Source organism: Balaenoptera acutorostrata, chromosome 3 (genome assembly GCF_949987535.1).
Source record: "Balaenoptera acutorostrata chromosome 3, mBalAcu1.1, whole genome shotgun sequence".
Lineage (NCBI taxonomy): Eukaryota > Metazoa > Chordata > Mammalia > Artiodactyla > Balaenopteridae > Balaenoptera > Balaenoptera acutorostrata.
In genome coordinates this window covers 117534719-117554832 of record NC_080066.1, presented here as the reverse complement: position 1 = coordinate 117554832, position 20114 = coordinate 117534719, and the positions used below count along the sequence as shown (strand labels likewise).

At 34.8% G+C, this 20114-nt stretch overlaps 1 protein-coding gene across 6 annotated transcripts in view; it reads left to right on the top strand.

The window, feature by feature from the left end:
• The window catches only part of RALGAPA1 (Ral GTPase activating protein catalytic subunit alpha 1), a 218781-nt gene that overhangs the window by 100035 nt on the left and 98632 nt on the right, over nucleotides 1-20114 (top strand). For 2 of the 6 annotated variants that reach the window (XM_007180713.2, XM_007180716.2), the window contains exons 17-25: nucleotides 18-158; nucleotides 5622-7157; nucleotides 8914-9038; nucleotides 10294-10510; nucleotides 11576-11752; nucleotides 14021-14173; nucleotides 16790-16983; nucleotides 17175-17273; nucleotides 18022-18177. In XM_007180713.2, the coding sequence (XP_007180775.2) occupies nucleotides 18-158; nucleotides 5622-7157; nucleotides 8914-9038; nucleotides 10294-10510; nucleotides 11576-11752; nucleotides 14021-14173; nucleotides 16790-16983; nucleotides 17175-17273; nucleotides 18022-18177 (2798 nt within the window). Of the gene's footprint in view, nucleotides 1-17; nucleotides 159-5621; nucleotides 7158-7858; nucleotides 7940-8913; nucleotides 9039-10293; nucleotides 10511-11575; nucleotides 11753-14020; nucleotides 14174-16789; nucleotides 16984-17174; nucleotides 17274-18021; nucleotides 18178-20114 lie in introns of all 6 variants that reach the window. The other 4 variants (XM_057542900.1, XM_057542901.1, XM_057542898.1 and 1 more) reach the window with 4 other exon arrangements.

Genomic DNA, 20114 nt, shown 5'->3' with positions numbered 1-20114 from the left:
CTTTTCCTTTTTTAAAGCCATGAGAAGCCGATCCATTGGTGAATGTGCTCTGCCATCGGCCTATATACGCAGTGCTAAAAGTGCTCCTGTTCTGATCCATACTTCCAAACCCTTCTTGCCTGATATTGTTCTCACTCCCCTTTCTGATGAGCTTTCAGGTAGTGCCACCTCTGCTAATTTCTGCACCACCTTTTTCACTTTTTAATCCTTCTGCTTTCAAATTTTGCTTAATCAAATAAACTCTCCAAAGTTAATTTCTTTGGGGGAGGTGTGGGAAATTGGGAAAGTGGTTGAGCAATCAACATTTTGAGTTATTTGAACTCTAATGCTATCCTTGCAGTTCATTCTGGAAGTGCTAAGTTTAGTGCTGTGCCAATGACCAATATTTTGGGTTGTAAATGGTCAGTTTTTTTTCTGTTCATGTTTGATTTTTTCTTCTCAGGTGGTTAAGTGAAGTGGTAATGTATATTTATAATGTCATTATTTGACTAACTATATGGTAAATCTTGAATAATGCATTCTTCATCATCTATAGTAATGGAACTTAAGCCAGGGGAATCAGTAATTGAGAAAAGTACATAATCTAAAAGTTGTTTTCTAATAAATCTTTGTATTTATATTAGATTATAATAGCATATAGAATTCTAAGAACTCAACTCACTTTTAAACCAAATAAAGCAACCATTCTGTGAAGCCCCAATTTCTAAGGAGCCTCAAAACCTGGTCAGCTTTGCACTTCTGCCTCAGGTCCTTGATCTCCAGTATTGGGATGGTCTGCTCTTTAATAAGGCTTAATTAACATATAATAAAATGCATGGTTCCTGGGTTCAGTTCAGTGAGTTTTGAGAATTGTACACCCTCCCATCATCTTTCACCCCAGACAAAGTATAATGTTTCCATTACCCCCAAAATTCCCTAGTGACACTTTCGAGTCAGTCACTCTCTCTCTCTCTCACACACACACACACACACACACACACAGAGTTTGTAATTTGTATCACCATAGATCAGTTTTTTTCTTTTTAAAAAAATTTTTTGTATGACTAAGATCATACAGTGCCTTGTCTTTTAGACTGAAGCAAATTTGTGTTGAATATACAGTTGACCCTTGAACAACGCAGGGGTTAGGGGTGCCGACCTTTCACGTTGTCCAAAATCCATGTATAACTTTACAGTGGGCCCTCCATTTTTGTGGTTTCACATGGGCAGATTCAACCAACTGCACGTAGTGTTGTGCTGTAGTACATATTTACTTGTAAAAATCCACAAATAAGAGGACCGGCACAGCTCAAAGCCGTGTTGTTAAAGGGTCAACTGTGCTTACTATGCAAAATGTGCTAGCTCAGAGAAAGTTATGGTGCATTCTTGGGTGCTTTCCTATACTCTTCTTAGGGGTATTTCCCTGACGTTGCCACTTTTGGTGAGGTTGCTGGGTTTTTTTTTTAACAACCTATCTTTGTACCCTCTTACTTTCTAATTGACTATAGGCTTATGTGAGGGAAGGTGCATTTTTATTAATAATGTTATTTCAGGTAAAGTCCCTTTCACCATCCCTAAGATCACAGATTTCTCTCAAACCAAGAGGAGGTATATAATTCAAAATTAAAAAGGAAAGTGAACTACATAAAAGAAGAAATTGTTCTTCATAGTTTTCTCTCTCCACCTGCTGTGAGCAGGCTTAATTGAACTCATAATAATATATTTCCTGGATGCGTCATCTAAGCTCAGGAGTTGAGGTTTCTATAACTGTTTCACCAATAAGACAATGAAACTACCCATAGACAATCACTCTAGCTTTTGGTTAGAAGTAGAGTTTTCCAGAAAAATATTTACTTGATACTCTTGAATACTTACGGGGTAAAAAGGCACTTCTTTTAATTCCTTTTACGTTTGTTTATTTTAACATACTACGTTTTCTAAGAAGTGGCTGTCAGTTTTCAATGTACTCTATTTTTATCCAGCCCTTTTTCCTCCTCTAGTATTCTTGGTTAGATGACCATTCAACCTACGTTGTTGTGAACGTGATGCTATATGGTATAGCTATATATAGATAGACTAAACTAGTTGAATAGCTGAATATCGTTGGAGAGTTTTTCTTAAGTTCTGGGGACTATTTCAAGGGCACTGACACTGTCAGTGACTTTAGTTCTTAACATTAGACTCATCTGATGTTGAACAAATGTTTTTTCCCAGGCTCCTGTCTCAGGTTTTGATATAATATCCTGTGGGTTGCAGGAGTATCTTAGTTTATTTTTTAAAGCTCTGCAGGTAGTGCTGGTGTCTGGGCAGGCACATTTTTCCTGTCCTCTCTTCTACACTAGACTGTAGTTTTACACATATGGTAGCCCAGTCTTGCAGTCTTTATTTTCCTGATAAACAAAGAGAAATCAGAAATCTCAATAATTATTCTTAAGCAAATTAGCTTTTACTGTCAGAAATAATACTTTCGTGATAGAAGGGATGTAAAAGAACATAGGCATGGTGGGCACTGTTTCTTATTATTTTCGAATCAAGTACTGTGGGTGTCTCACCCTGAAATAAAGTTTACAAACCCACTTTCTTCCAGTTAGTTCTCAAAACTGCTAATTTGTTTGCCATAGTTGATGCTGTTAGATTCTAGTCTGTCTAGGCCATATTATGTAGACTTCTAAGGTTATTAACAATACTTCAATATTTGAATTGAGCACTGTAGAGCAAAATATTTTGATCTCTCTGCTTCTATTTTCTGAGTATCAGGAGAAAGAAGATGGTATGTCTCATGCCCCATCCTGTTCCTAAATTCTGCCTAATCAGGAGGAGAATTTTCTATCTCTAATCAAACAAGCAGGTTCTTCTTTGCACAATCAAGGAATTTATTTCTTCTCGTCATCAATATGTGATAGTAACCTTTTACAGCGTTTCCACCTAGAAAACCAGCAGATTCTAGCATAATTCTAAATTAGATTTTTTGTTGTTGTTGAAATAATTTGTGTTAATATTTTAAAAAGTACATCTCAAGAAAAGTTTGAATCTAACTTAAACACGGCATTATATAACATGTTTGCAAACAAATAAAACTGTATAATTTTCTTATAAAAAAAATATTGGTCATTTGTCTATTTCCAGAATTTATGAGTCAGGGAAACAATATTAGAAGGATAAGAGTAGAAGATAGTTTAGTGTTTTAAATTTTAGTGGTCTAAAATTAAAGTTAATTATTTGGGCTTGGTTTATTGCTTTTCAGTCTTTTCATATGATTTCGATGATGTGCATACTGCTTTGAATTACCTACAAATTGAACATCTAGTCATAAAAAGATGTAGAATTTTTACTAGCCTCTGCTAATAATAGAATCAGAAACATAGATATTCTATAGTTCTTAACTTACCTTGAAGGTACATTGCCATTATAGCCCAAATAGGCAAAAAAAATTTTTTTTAATTACATAAAGGACATTGTCATTTCCTCTAGGTAATTCAGAAAAAACGAGCTTCTAAATGGCATCAGTTTCTACATAAAGTAATATAAATGATTTTGTGAATTCAGGAGCTGTAAAAATATTATTACTGATAGCTAGTGTTTATGATTAACCGAGAATAGAATTTAACTTTGGTAAAAGGGATTTTGGCACTTTTTTCTATACCTCGTTTTAGAAATTATTTAAATTTTCTAGTGGTATGTTAATATTACAGATTAAGAGGTTTTTTCCCCCCTGAGGAACTAGCTTCATATTTTAGTAATTAGCAGCTACTAATTTTTAATATAAAAGACATGCTTTCCTTCTACCAGTATGTGAATATGATCTCTAGGCAGAGGTTCTTATGACGTATTATGGGACATAAACCAAAATACTTAGCATTCATCAAGATACACAAATATGCATTACTTATCTGCTACAGTAATAAATGGAGTATAATGCATAAATATAAAGTTTCTGAGGAAATGCTTGCTTTTTCATTTACAAGAATTCTAAGTGGAGTGCATGAAGAAGAAAGCCAACATTTTTTTTAAGTGTTGTATTCTCCTCAACTTAATGATAACAAGAAACTGTTTCAACTTTAGGAGATATTTTGTATTTGACCCGTATTGGGAGTCCAAATGTATATCTTCAGGAATATAGTGCAGTCTTAGTATATTACAAACTTTTCTTGATCTGAATTTAGTATAAGGTGGCTCCTTTTGGACCTCATACAGAGAAAGGGATATGAGTGAAATAGCAGAAGGACTAGCCTCTTTTCATCCATTGCATGGATCCTGAGAATATTTTTAATTACTATCCCCATTTTATAAATGAGAAAACTGGTGTCAGAGTCTGGAGTAAGAAAACCAAAGTTTTAGACCTAGCACCATCAATAAGTATATCTGTGATCTTGGACAAGGAACTGTTTTACTCTGGATCTAAATCTTCTCATTTTGATCAGTTATAGTTCTGTTATTTATAATCTTTGCATTATAAGCCTAATGGGTACCCAACATCTGACTTTTTGACTCTGTGTCCTTTTTTCATTATATTTTTCTGGCTTCTGAAAAATTTTTTTAGTTATTTCTAGGTAATGTTAAAGGTCATGATAGATTCATAGACATGGTATTTTACTTCTAAAATGTGTAATTTGTATATATCTCTACAGCTAAATAGTATTTCATATTGCGATTTTCAATTTCGTAAATATTTTTGAGGATTTACCATATACTTAGCACTTGAGGCAGTAAAAACAATGTAATGACGTTGAACACTAAACCTGCTTCTCAAATTTGAGAGAGTGGCTTCATCTCTTTGGGCCTCAGTTTCCTTGGTGAGAGAGTTAAATAATCTATGATGTCCATTTTGACTCTAAAATTTGTAATTCTTTAAAAGAAATGTAAGAAGCCATAGGTACAGTTTTTAGGGTTTGATGGTTATTTAATGGAATGGGCCAGTGATAGGCAGAGAATGTTTCTTCCTAGTAGATTAATGGTGTTTGTGTCAGAAATGAAAAAGTACAATTAATTTTTTTTAGCAATGTATTAGTTTTATTTGATAGGATGAATAGATTTTAATACTATAATTAAATAAAGTAAAATACCTCAGTAGAACAGATAAATAGTTTCCTGACAAAGAGAACTTTAGGAAGAGGGTGGAGATTTCCATGTGTAATCTGTGATCAAATAGATAAGCAAGATTTGAAGAAAAGGTGATGCCTCTTGCCTGGTAAGGAAGGAAACAGGAATTTATAAGACCCTATAAGATTCTGCAATGGGATATTTAGATCAGCTTTTTTGTGTTAAGATCTACGTTTTCTGCTTGGAACTTAAATAAGTATAAAAAATTGAATAGCAATTTTGAATTGCTTGATTTATTGGCACAGCTCTATCTTTAACTGCACTTCCAAATGTTTCATCACCTCACTGTCTATTTCTATGCATGTTAACATATTAAAATGTATTCTGGTAGTTTTCTAATTCATTTATACTACATGCTATATTGGCTTGTGCACATCATTATTTAAAAACAGATTTGTATTTTTAGTAGATTTTCTTTCATTGAGCTTACAAAAAAATCTCAAAAATTTTTATTTTTAAGCATATGCTTAGGGTATGGTTGAAATTAATACTTATTTTTCATATTCGTATAGTTCCTACTCTGTAATTTTTCTTTTTTACAGATATTGATGATGCTCAAATACTTCCTCGTTCAACTAGAGTCAGACATTTTTCACAAAGCGAAGACACTGGAAATGAAGTTTTTGGTGCTTTGAGTGAGGAGCAGCCATTGCCTCGAAGTAGCAGCACTTCTGACATCTTGGAACCATTCACTGTTGAACGAGCCAAAGGTGCAGTTCCTGTAATTGACAGTTCATCCCGTCACGCACCAAGCTTGCAGAGTTCCACAGAGGCTTCTTCAATAACTAGATCCACTGAAAGCCACATCACTGATACTCATAGTAGAGAGTCTTCTCTGGAAGTTGGTGATAGCATATATGACCATCTTTGTCACTTAATAGATCCAGTAGAACTTGCAGATTCAGCTTTTGAACAAATCCAGTACATTGACCTTGAAGGAGATGATGATCTTCTTTCCTCCCTGAAAGAATATTTTAAGGAAAACCAGGAAAGTCATAGTAAAAACGAGTTAGGTAAAGATGCAGCTTCACAGGAAGTGATTATTGCAGCAAATAGGGATGAAAGATCATCCTTAGATAAATTAGAACACATAGACCAGGAAAGTAAATCAGAAAATACCACCTCCTTTGTTGGGACTCCTGAAAACATACAGTTTCAAAAAGAATCAAACTCAGCTGTCTTCATGAATAACAGTGCACCCAACCAGTTAGACAGCTTTATGAGAACAAAAACTTCTGAAAAATGTAAACAGCTAAACAGTGATAAACAGTCATCGGAACCTAGTTCGGGTAGCCCTTGTGATAAAGAAAAGAGGAAACATCTGTATAGACAAACGGCCACAGAATTAGATGCCTGTATAGATATAACACTAGCTGAAAAGGTTAAGGGTATGCAAATTAATGAAAAAATCATTGTCCCACATGTTTTGCATGCCAAGAAAACTACTCTAAAAGCACCTGTTAACCACAGAATGCCTCATGTTACAAGCACTAGCAAGCTTTCTCCAACTAAAAGGAGCTTGTCTGAAACAGTAACTCATAGAGCGAAAATCATGAAAATTGCTTCTAAAAAACGAAATAGTGTTCACGTTACTTTTAGACCATCTACTGAGTCAGTTCAGTTTTATAATCCTCTGGAAAGCAAAGAGGCTCCGTGGAAGATGAGGCTGCGGAAGCTCAGTGGCTTTAGTAGCAGCAGCAATAGCAGCATCAGCAGCCCCCACACCAGCTCAAACAGTGTCACCGAGCTAGTGAAACCCGGTGTGTACAGGCCTCTAGACACGGCGTCAGTAAGTAGCAAGACAATTAAGGAATCTACAGAGATCCCCACCGCCATATTACAAAAAGAAGGAATTGCTAGTAATCAGTTAGGAGGTAGTCGTAGTACTATTAAGTCGTCAAGTCATGAGGCAGGACTACAGCAGGGCTCCCTGGGTAGCGTTTATAAAACTGTTGTACATGCTCTTTCGAAGCCGAAGGCAAATGTTTCCCCACAGAGGCAGAACAGAATGCCACCAGAGGCTCCACTGAGGGATCTGTACAGTCATGTAATGGGCTATTTTGGAAGGAAAGCTGCAGGTGAGCACTAACAGTGTGCAGAGCGCAAAAGGAGAAAGACAGCACCAGTTTGGCTTAATGCAACTGAAGCAAGCTATAAGCAATCAAAAAGCTTTGGGATGGTCACTGCTTTCTCTGTTTGGTTATGCATGCGCCTTTCCCCAGCTGTATTTTTCCCAGCATAAAATGTTTATTTAAATTACTAATTTCCCTTATAAAGCATTTAGTTAAACCTCTTTGCTGCTGAACAAGATAGGAAAGAGGGACGTACAGGAAAATTTAATGACCTTCCAAAGGCTATCTAAATCAGATATTTTTCTGAGTGTGTACTACATGAACCTTGAAATTAAGTTTACCGAGGAGTTGGAATACTTTCTCCCCTGCCCCCCCCCAATGGTTTACATTTAAAAGGGCCCCAGCTCTATATAATTGGGTTCATTTATTTTTACTGCTGATTTACTTGATTTTATCTTTTTCTTGGTAGATTACTGTGACATGATATAACATAATGGAAATCAAGGTCCTACAACCAACACCAACATTTTTAGTTAACTGTCATTGAAGAGGAAATTATTTCTTAAACCTCAAAGTGGACTCAGTTACTTTTCACTTACACCATTTGCAAACAAGCTGTAGGCTTTTTAGTTTTGCATTCATTTGTATAGAATGCAAGTTATATCCTTAAAACACTTATCGTTACTTTCTTTTTTCTGAGATTTTAGATGTGCATAAAGGTTTCATGATAGCCAATCATGATTTAAATATGGAACCTCTATGGACAGATTACAGAAAGCAAGATGATGGTAACTGTTTTCTCTTATGTTGATTCAAATTTAAAATAACTTCACAGTTATAGAAAATTAACTTTCAGCAGTAAGGTAGGTTTTGATTTTATTTGTTTAACATGGTTTTGTTAGCATGATTAACAGAACGCTGCATCTTGCACTGAGCCATTAATGCCACTTGAGGGCAGTATTTGACAGCTTAAAAAAGCCTGGCCAAGTAGTATAAAGATAATGGTGTTTCAGAGTGATTTCCTGACCAGTATATTTTCTTAACCTGAAATGCTTTGTAGTTCATTAGGAATATAAACAGTGTTGATATCCTTTGGTTGCAGAGAAATCACCTTTTCAACAGCATAATAGTGAAATAAGTAAATATCATTTTCTGTAAATTAGTTTCCCAAGTTTAAAACTTTCTTGTTAATGTAAATCATAATGTAGTCGTAAAAGAATCAAAATAACTATTGTGGGGGGTTTTTTTAAACAGAAAAATCTTTGTGAAAATAAATCTCTTTTTTCTTAAAGCATAAAATTAGATTTGTAGTGAATAGAAACAACATTATGTCAAAATCATAGAATTGTAATTTATTAATATCTAAACTTAAATTCAAGGGATATATTTCTTGCAAATATTCTTTGGGGAAAATGGAATTATAAATTATTAAGACTCCAAATAGAAGCAGAGGCAGGAAGAAAGAAAAATATACCAGTTTCTTTATAGGCAATATTAACCTAACTTCAACTAGTGCTTATCTATAAGCTTTCTTGCTGTTTAAGGTTATACTGAAGATTGACTAACATCTGCTTAGTTAAATAAAGTAAATATCAATTTACTAATTCTTAAAATTAAATCTAAAAGGAGAGAAATTATTCGTAGATGCATGTTTGGCAAATAATTGATATGGCATAGGTAATTTTTTGGCTGTTTTTGTTTTAAATTTAGGAAATGTAGTTAAGTCTTTCTTCACTATATATAGTTATTTATTTATTTTTAGTCAATAAAGAGGACATGAGCACAAAACTGCCCCCTCTTAGTAGTGATATTGGCAGCAGCAATGCTAATGTTCCTGATCTGATGGATGAGTTTATAGCAGAACGACTTCGAAGTGGTAATGCCTCAGTAAGTGTTATTTTATTTATTTGATTTTAGAGAGGAGGGTAGAGAAACTAAAAGATATGTACATATATATGTATATGTATATATATGTATATGATATGTATATGATATACATGTGGAAAATTTTTTTCAAATTAGCCCTCACCCCAAATTTAACCCTTTTTTGAATTAAGATTTTTAAATTATATTTTTATAGTATTTTTTATTCAAAGACCTAAAACAAGCAGGCTTTTAGTTTTGACCAGGGTGAAAATTTGGGATACCTGTTTGCTCAGCTCCTGTGGTATAAGCCACTACCTTCCTAGTTCTTTCTCTGTTTTTCATCTTTGCTCTTAGAGTACTCTGATGCCTGCTGCCAGCCCTCAGCAGGAAAGATAACAATGGAGGTCTTCTGGCCCAACTCACACCATTTTGATAGCATGCTAACATCAGTTACTTAATCATTACAGATAACTTTGGAATAGATTTTAAAGTTATCTTTATCTTGAGTATTAGAATTAAGGCAAAATGAAAATAGAAGCAGTTTTAGTCCTAATGATGCTTAATTGTTAAGGAAAGATAAATATATGTGGAATTGCTTTTTTTAAAGGACAATATTCCATTTAGATTTCAACTTGTCTCTTTAGTGAAAGTCTGTAGCTCTGTTACATTTTCCCTTTTTTTTTTTTTTAAGTTTTTTTCCTTGAGTGGGAAATAAGTTATAGAATCATTATATGTAATCATCATAGAATGACATCCTTGCTGTCATTCTTCCCTCCCTCCATTATCTCTTCCATTTGTTTCTTTTTCTCTTTTCTTTTCTTTTTTCTTTTTTGCTGCACTGCACAGCTTGCAGGGATCCCTTAGTTCCCCCACCAGGGATCAAACCCATGCCCCCTGTAGTGGAAGTGCAGGGCCCTAACCACTGGACTGCCAGGGAATTCCCTCTTCCATTTGCCTCTTTTTTTTTCCATTTGAATACTTTGCTCTTCCTACTATCTTATCTTAATATTCACTCCATGGATCCTTTTGAGGCTTCAGGGTCTCGGGCCCAGCACCAAATGGTATTTGGGTCTTTGCTTTAGCCAGACCAACAGTAGTTCAGGATCCAGCTCCATACAGTTACATAGAGTCTTCAGTTAGTGTTTCCCCCCCTCCTACTTCATGCCCTAAATTTCAACATTTATTGTGATGATTGTCTTGGAAATTAAAGATTTCAAATGCTTAATGAGAATTCAAAAAAATTTTTTTAATGGTAAAATGTTTCTTGAATTTTTAGACTATGACAAGAAGAGGAAGTAGTCCAGGTAGCCTCGAAATTCCCAAAGACCTCCCTGATATTCTAAACAAGCAGAATCCAATGCGCCCTATTGATGACCCAGGTGTGCCCTCAGAATGGACTTCTCCTGCCAGTGCAGGGAGCAGTGATCTCATCAGCTCAGACAGTCATTCGGATTCTTTCAGCGCTTTCCAATATGATGGCCGAAAATTTGACAGCAAGTATCTTTTTTCTGTTTGAGCACTACGGTTTTTTGTTGATTTGTTTTCTGTTCGAGACTGACAGTTTACGTAACCATCATATTCCTCTCTAACATTACTTAGGGGTTCCCATATACGTATTTTGATTTCATTTTCAGTGAAACTCCAAAAGAATTTTTAGGGAATCACTTCAAGTTGAGACCTCTTTATTTTGCCAACTAAAGGCATTTAAAAAACAAAAAACACTGTTCTTTCATAGAACAAATGATATTTTAAGACCAGACACATAGACAGGAAAAAGGATGGACTTGGTGTTAGAATAAAGGGCAGTCATGGTTATGAGTTGGACTATTTCATGCAGTCGTATTTGGAGACCACTATCTAGTTATGGTCAGTGCTTCAGTATGTTCAGTACAGTTACGTTCAATGCTCTGGTACTCAGAACCTTACTTGAATAATTGCTTCATGTTAAAATGACATCAGTGATATTATTTGGTGCTGTATTACTACCACATAGCTTTTCTGCTGTAATTCTGTATTACACTTGGCAATCAGTGAAGGGTACCAAAATTTAAAAGAAGAAAGTCAAAATCTTGGGAACCAACTCTGTGAAGAGCTGGGAGATGCATTGGAGAATTATGTTTCTTGCCCTCATGGATTATATATACTACTCTGATCTTGGACTGGAAATACGATTTGAGAGAAAAATGACTCTTACCACGTATGTGGCATTTTTATTATATATATCTCTCTTCTAGAGATTATAAAACTTGAAAAGCAGTTAAGTATATTTCCAGCTATCAGAAAACAGGGATAAGAATAGTGATGATATATTGTATGTCTCTGTCCTTTTATCATTATTTTTGTTAATAATAGGCTATGAGGATCTTTAAAAATTTGTTTCTAATTATAAACTTCAAAGTGTTAACATTATTTACCCTTGCCTGAGTGGTATGTAAATAGAATAAATTTGGGGGGAATGTTCATATTTAATTATTTTGATGAAGTAGCTGTGTCTCTTTTGTAAATATTTTTGTTTTGTAATTGGAACTTCTGTACACTAGCATTTCTTCTTCCTATAGATTTTGGCTTTGGAGCTGACACTGGGAATGCATCCTCTGCTGATGTGGATTCAGGTTCTGGCCATTATCAGAGTGCCGAAGAGCAAGAAGTGGCTAGTCTAACCACACTTCACATCGATTCGGAAACAAGCAGTCTCAATCAACAAGCTTTTTGTACTGAAGTTGCAACCATTACTGGTAAAGTTACTCAAGGGAGTGTATTCCTTAAATGCATTTTTTTTTAAGCCACCAAAGAACCTTTTCAGACTTGTATTTGATAGATTTTATGTATTACTTATTACTATTTAAGTATTATTTTTTTGACTCATCTTTATGTAACAATGGAGGGAGAAAAACATTAATATAAGAGTTTCTTGACCTGGAGTCCACATGGATAAGCTTCAGGGAACTCTGTGAACTCCTAATACCGTACGCAAAATTTTGTGTGTGTTTGCACCAGAGCATTTCCTGCAGCAATTTTTAAATAAATAACTAAAAAAAGTTGAGGTACTGCACTTTACCTTTTTCATTGATTTTCAGAGTTAGCCTAGATTTTTGTAGATTTCTTTGGTAAACTGTTTATTATTGAAAACATAAAGCACACTGCCTAAAATAAGGTCTGTTTGTCAATATACTAATAGTCTGTATTATAGTAAATTAATACAGTAAATTATGCTTTTCAGCAACTTTTTATGTGTGGTCAAACCTGGCAATAATATGACAAGTGGGGTCCAAGAAATTGAGTCGTGAAAGGCAGGGTCACATTATTCCAAGAGCAGTACAGTGACCAGAGGCAGCCTGAGCAGCCTGTGGCCCATACTTCAAGAGTTCCACTGTATTATCCAGATTCACTCTGGTTCCTACTGCAATTTGACGCCCCTTTGATGGATGATGGATGAAATACCAATAGGGTGGTTTTTTGTTTTGTTTTTTTAAATTAATTAATTTATTTTTGACTGTGTAGCGTCTTCGTTTCTGTGCGAGGGCTTTCTCTAGTTGCGGCAAGCGGGGGCCACTCTTCATCGCGGTGTGCGGGCCTCTCAGTATCGCGGCCTTTCTTGTTGCGGAGCACAGGCTCCAGACGCGCAGGCTCAGTAGTTGTGGCTCACGGGCCCAGTTGCTCCGCGGCATGTGGGATCCTCCCAGACCAGGGCTCGAACCCGTGTCCCCTGCATTGGCAGGCAGATTCTCAACCACTGTGCCACCAGGGAAGCCCCAATAGGGTGGTTTTTGCATCCTGTGGTTGGCTGGAACTTGAAAGACTGGAGCAGTGATGTCTGCATGTCTGAATTAGGCACATTTCTTCAGCCAAATCAAACTGGTGAAATTTGGCCAGTGAAATACTCAACAGGCAGGAACCCATCCTATGTTTTCACATTCTTCTTTTCCACATCTTTTCTACCAGAGGATAAGTAAGAACTTTAGCCTGCCCATTGCAGAATGAGGGCTGAGTGGAAGATAGGAGCCAGTTTGGTTGGATCCACAGTCTCTGATTGTTACAGAATTTAAGTTACTACTCAAAGAAGAATTCTTATTTTACAATAAACACCTTTTACTGTAGTTGTCCTTAAACATAAACTTAGATGAAAATTTGGATGAAAAGATACTCAACATTACTAGTAATCAGGGAATATAAATAATCCATGAGGTACCACTATACACATAATAAATCAGCTCAAGTTAAAAACACAATACCAGTGTTAAAGAGAGTGTGGAGCAACTGGAAATATCATACATTACATTATTATAATGGGAATGCAAAATGGTAGGGCCACTCTGCAAAAATACAGCAGTATCTTTTAAAATTAAACATACATTTACCATATGACCATTCCTAGGTATTTATTTCAAACATTTGTATGTGAAAGTTCATAACAGCATTATTCACAGTAGCTAAATTGAAAATAGTCCAAATATCCATTAACCAGTGAATGAATAATCAAATTGTAATGTATTCATTCATCCAGTATTCATTGAAATGGTACTCAGCAATAAAAAAGGAATTAAATGCTAATATATGCAAAACCATAGCTGACTCTCAAAAATATGCTTTTAAATGAAAGATGTCAAGGCTAGCAATGTTAGTGGCATATAGCAATGGGCAAGTTTCTCTTCTCCTGAATTGCCTCAAGCCTGAAGTAAGTGAAATAAAGTAGCAGTGGGTACCAGAGTTTCTGTAGCTGGACCAGGAATGGAAGTAGGCATTCTTGCTCTCACTGATGGCCCCTATTAATTGGTATGTCCAGTTCTCATTCCACACTAGTCCCATAGTAGACATGGAATGAGACTGCTAGCTATGAAATCTTGTACAGTATTATGATCTTATTGACCTCTTTGGCCAGTTTATAACCTGATTTATCTTTTGATGTTTTCAATTTGTGTTTTATTGGGCTTTTAAGCATTACATCTTAGGTGGAGGGTTTTGAATATATTCTTTGTGGTAATTTTATGAAATTATATTTACAGGTTCAGAAAGTGCCTCTCCAGTCCATTCAGCTCTGGGATCCAGGTCACAGACACCTTCTCCTTCCACGCTGAATATAGATCACATGGAACAGAAGGATCTACAGCTCGATGAGAAGCTCCACCACTCTGTTCTGCAGACGCCAGATGACCTAGGCAATATTTGGAAATTAGATCTTTGCCATTTTTTCCTTTCAGGGCATTAGTGTCAGGAGATCTTAAATAAGGCATCTTAAATTTGATTATTTTATATATGTTATGTAAATATTATTATAAGTCTTTTGGACTTTTCTGTCTTTGGGAAATTAATTAGTATAACATTTTTTTTCTTGCCCTTAAGAAAGATATTTGCATTCTGTTTTTTGTTATTTGATATTTTATTATAGTTGATTATAGTCCTGGTATTAGTGGTTACATTATTTTTGTATGTTATATTATCATTTATGATACCGTTTCCTAAAGCAGGAAATACATAATTTGGCATCATTATTCTTAATATTTTATCTGAAGAACCTGCTGAATCAAAGTAGGCAGTCCAAATGAAGTATTTTTATATTTAAGTAAATGTTTAAAAGTGACTAGGAAGCCTTAGAAACTGCAAGTTAATAAAAAGTTATTTTTGTTAAGTTCTGCATCATGTAACAAGCATCAGGATAAAAAGTCATTTTGCAAATATGCCAGAAAATTTGGTCAAGGACACAGTTGATAAGATATTTATAATGAATAATATAAAATACTAGTTTTCATTGGTAATGCAGCACATTTACTCTCTGGCCAAAGGAAGAAATTTAAAACCGTGTGACTTCTGCCTCCCCCCACCCCCCCTTTTAAGGTACTCATTCTCTTAATATGCAATTACCTTGCAATTACATAGCCCTAATTTTCTGGTTTGTAGATTATTTCTGACCTTTTCTTTCCTCCTCTTGGCCTGCAGTTTTTTGGTTTTTTGGGTTTTATTTTCAGCTTTTTCCCCAACATTTGGAAAAAATTTCAAACTCATGGAAAAGTTGCAAGACTAGTAAAATGAATACCCATAAATCCTTCAGATAAATTCACCAGTTGTTAATATTTTACCACTTTATCTTTCTCTCTACCTATACACACACACACACACACACACACGCACACGCACACACACACACATTAAAACAACCCTTTTTTTTTTCTGAGCCATTTAAGAGTGAATTGCAAGTATCAGACCCTTTACACCTAAACACTTCAGCAAGTATGTCCTAAGAATAAGTATACATTTCCTGCATAACCATAATATAAGGACCACGTTCAGGATATTTAACATTGATACATCATTGCAATTTTAGTCTATAGTCAGTTATCCTTAGTTGTTCCAATAATATCCTTCATAGTTACCAATCAGTTGAGTTATCACTATATTGTTAAGGTTCTGTAGAATAGGGAGAGGTTAACAGTGATGGTTAACCCTGTAGTGTTTTCTTAAATTTTTATTTTAGTGAATTTACACCAGAAACCTGTTTTTATTATTGTGAAAGACTGTCCAGTAACTTTTTTTTTTTTTTTTAATTTTTATTTATTGTTTATTTATGGCTGTGTTGGGTCTTTGTTTCTGTGTGAGGGCTTTCTCTAGTTGTGGCGAGCGGGGGCCACTCCTCATCGCGGTGCACGGGCCTCTCACTGTCACAGCCTCTCTTGTTGCGGAGCACAGGCTCCAGATGCGCAGGCTCAGTAATTGTGGCTCACGGGCCCAGCCGCTCTGCGACATGTGGGATCTTCCCAGACGAGCGCTCGAACCCGTGTCCCCTGCATTAGCAGGCAGATTCTCAACCACTGCGCCACCAGGGAAGCCCACAGTAACTTTTTAATAATATACTCAGTTATTGCACACTTTACATGCAGAGAAAAAAGTTAAACATTAAGAGTAAAGGATGTACATATACTGTGTGTGACTTTGTAAATTATCAGTACACTGAGATATTATCAAGCAGGAAAAAGTTTTTACTGACTTTCTAATGATTTTGCCTTTTCCATTATATACATTGCATAGAATGATGGCTTTTTTTTTCTTTTTTTTTTTTTTTTTTTTTTAAGCTGGAGGAGATCTATAGTGATACCTACCTAAACCATCTATTTTACAGATGAGGAGCTGTAGCTTTAGGGAGGTTATTAAATAATTTGTACAATATCACATAATTAGTGACAGAAATGAGACTAAGACCCTAGGTTACCTATATGTCTATATCATGCCAATATTAATAAACAAAAGAAATGTAATTATGGAAATTTTAGATTATATTTAAATTATTTTTTTCATGCCATTGTGATATCCCTTTTAATGCTAGGCCTGACTTAATTGTGAAATATAGAAATACATTTCTTCGGAAGGTTTAATTACAAAGAAATAAGCTTAGGAAGACTTCCTACAGGATCTGCCTTCAGCCTGAGATTTTCTGTTAATTTGATGATGGAACTTGAAGTAGCTATTAGGTAAAAGAGAGAGTATGTATTTATAAATATGATCTTTATGTCAAATGTAAATTTCTCCATCTGGTATCTGCAGCATTTTCTCCTTAGTTAAATCTAGATAGATGCACTATTGTATAAGTAATTATTGTCAAAATAAGGAATTATGAACTAGCGAGGTTTTGACCTTACCAGGAAAAAATAACACTGATGCATCTTAACATTTCTTTTATTCACTTTTGTAGATATTTAAGATTATTAATTTGACTCCTATGTGTTTTTGTGATCAATTCTCTAGAAAAATTACTGACACCAGTGAATTATTTTTTTCTATAGAAATCAGTGAATTTCCATCTGAATGCTGTAGTGTGATGGCAGGGGGCACTCTCACAGGATGGCATGCTGATGTTGCTACTGTAATGTGGCGAAGAATGCTGGGTATTTTGGGAGATGTCAACGCTATTATGGATCCTGAAATACATGCTCAAGTTTTTGATTACCTCTGTGAACTTTGGCAGAATCTAGCTAAGGTAAAAAAGAAAAAGATAAAAAGGGACAGAAAAAGCCTTAGATAACATACACCCCCGCACTACGAACTGATGCCTTAACCATGTTTAAATATATAGTTAGTGGTAGGAACTAGATCTCAAGTTTAAGGTAAAACAAACTGGGAAAGAGAACATTTTTCATAAGTTTGTTGCATTTTATTTGAAAATTACAGATTAGAGATAACCTTGGCATTTCAACTGATAACCTGACCTCCCCTTCTCCACCGGTTTTAATTCCTCCACTGAGAATTCTTACACCTTGGCTTTTCAAGGTAAGCTTAATATATAAAATATTAATTAAAAAGTTTCATTTAGTAAATAAGTACGTGGTCAGTCTCAAACAGTAGAGAGCGAGAAGACTATTGTGTAGTCTTCTAGAGCACTTAGTTTTGTTTTTTGTGTGTTTTTGTGTTTTTTAGCTTTTGTTAAAATTTACTGAAGTATAGTTGATTTACAATGTTGTGTTAATTTCTACTCTACAGCAAGCAAAGAGATTCAGTTATACATATATATACATACTTTTTCATGTTCTTTTCCGTTATGGTTTATCACAGGATATTGAATATAGTTCCCTGTAGAGCACTTAATTTTTAACTAGCCATTAGGGGTTATATAGAGAGGAGAGTGGGCCTAGCAAAATTATTATTTAGGTTGCATCATTTTTATTGCTAAAACAAAAATGAATATAGTAAATTATGTTTTTATTGTATTTAAATGAAATGTAAACCTCAGTTTTGTGTTATAGAATATGCTATGTACTTCTAAAGAACTAATTCTTTTAAGTATTATTTGATGTGTTTGGTGCATTTTCCTAAGTGAAACTGTATAAGTTATTCACACCTACATTGTATCATTTTAATGATAAAAATAATTTCAGTAATCCTGATATTTAGTTCATTAAAGAAAATGGGCCAACATAGAAATAAATGAAAACAAATATATTGCTTGCTATATTCAATTGTTTCAGTATTTAACAAACAGTATTTGGTTTTGAGTATTAAAAACATCTTTCAATTGTAGGCAACCATGTTAACTGATAAATATAAACAAGGTAAATTACACGCCTATAAACTTATTTGTAATACAATGAAAAGAAGACAAGATGTTTCTCCAAATAGAGATTTCCTAACACATTTCTACAATATAATGCACTGTGGATTACTTCATATTGATCAGGTAAATACATGTACTTTCTAACAAGTCGCTTTATAAGTTTATCTTTGATTCTTTATTCTGTTTAACTCTTGACTTTCAAGGTGTAGAATTAAAAACATTCCCTTATATTGTAATTTATTTAAAGATTTATTCCATTTATAACCTCATTTATTCTGAAACATAGTTTCAAAACAAGCTATTGTAGTTGGGAGATTGACTTGATTATTAAGTGCATCTTTCTTCTAATGTTATACGAACTGTTCACTTTTTGAAGAGATTAAAACATCCTTTGCTTACGCTGACAACATCTTCCTTTAATGTCCTAATGTACTTATTCTTAGGTATTTTGTAATTGTTACTTGATAACTGGCACTTGGGACTTATGTATTTGCTCAGCTAGTCATGCAGCAGTCAGAGGTTTTTTCCTACTCTAAGAGTCAGCACATCACATTTTCTTATTTTTATAAATTGTATTACCATAGTGACAAGTATATTGATTTGCATCAATATAGTCATTACATTAGATAGTCATAAATATGTCTCTAGAACATTACTTCACGGGTCTTGATCCTGGCCATAAAACTGAAAAGTATAGGAAGTTGCTGGTCAAAGTAATGTAAATGTTTGTAATCATAACGTAGTTAAATTTCACTTGCAGTTCATTTCAGGAGCATTAAATTAATATTAAAAGATGATAATAATGTATCTTTCTGAAAAGTGAAAAAACTTCTTGTGTTAATTTGAAATAATTATAGTTTTCTACCTTATAAACATGTCTCAAATAAAGTGATATTCTTAATTACTGGATAAAGAGCTTTCATTTAAATTGGATTGAGTAATACAGCCTGCTATACTGCATCCTCATGGTAAATTCCAAAGGGCAAAATGAATGAATAACCAAGTTGAGAATATTCCCTTAAAAATGCCTACGTCTGGATTTCTGAGGCTAGATGTCTATCATCAAAGGACTTCAATTTTTCTAAAAAAGAGAATTTCTCCAGTTGCCACATAACAGGTCATGCAACTTCAGACATCAGAGTTATCACATGGAAGCAAATAGGTGGCAGAAGGAACTACTCTGCAATTAAGTTTTACAACACATGGGCCTTATTTATTTATTTTTTTCCGGTTTTATCATTTTAATGAACATAAGCCAAAGAGTAAGGTCACAGACAAAAGTTTTTTTTCATCTCTGTCCTTTCATCAGTTCCCAAGTCAACAAATATTCGGGCAGAGAATAAGAAAACCTTTAAAGCAAGAAACAGAAATGAGAAGAAAGCTAAGTGTGTATGTTGTTGTCAACATTTTTAACCTTTGCTTTCAGATTTATTTCAAAATATTTGCTTCTGGTGTCTGTGTCCTAAGCTGTAATGTATTTTGACTCAGCAGTCAGTGGACCACATTTTTGCCCGGGCTTATCCTCAGCTTCTTCAGTTCCACGTGGCAAGGGGACCATTTGGAGTATCCTTCCTTGTGAAGGAAGGTCCAACACAGCAAAGTTTGCTGTTGCTTTCCAGGTTGCCTTGGGAAGGGGGGGATGGTGGGAAGGTGTTGATGAAAAGAGAATAGAAACTTCAGTGGGGACCTTATTATTCTGCAAACCAATAATAAAGTAGAATGCTGCTTTCAGATGAAATAAAATTGTTGGTAAAATAAAATGATGCTAATAAATAGCATTAGCATCATACAGGAACTTGTCAGAAATGTAAATTCTTGGACCCCATCCCAGACTTACTCAGTTAGTAATCTGATGGTAGAACCCACCAGTCTGTGGTTTAACAATCCCTCCAGGTGAGTCTAACGGATGACGTGGGCCTTATTTTTAACCCTCCGAAGCAGAGCCCCTTCTAACTGGCTCTCTAGGGTGAAAAAAAAAAATGCTGTATTGATGTCAGTTAAAAAAAAAAGTGTTTTCAGTTTACTTTCCCGTGACAAAATATAGTACTAAGCATGGATTC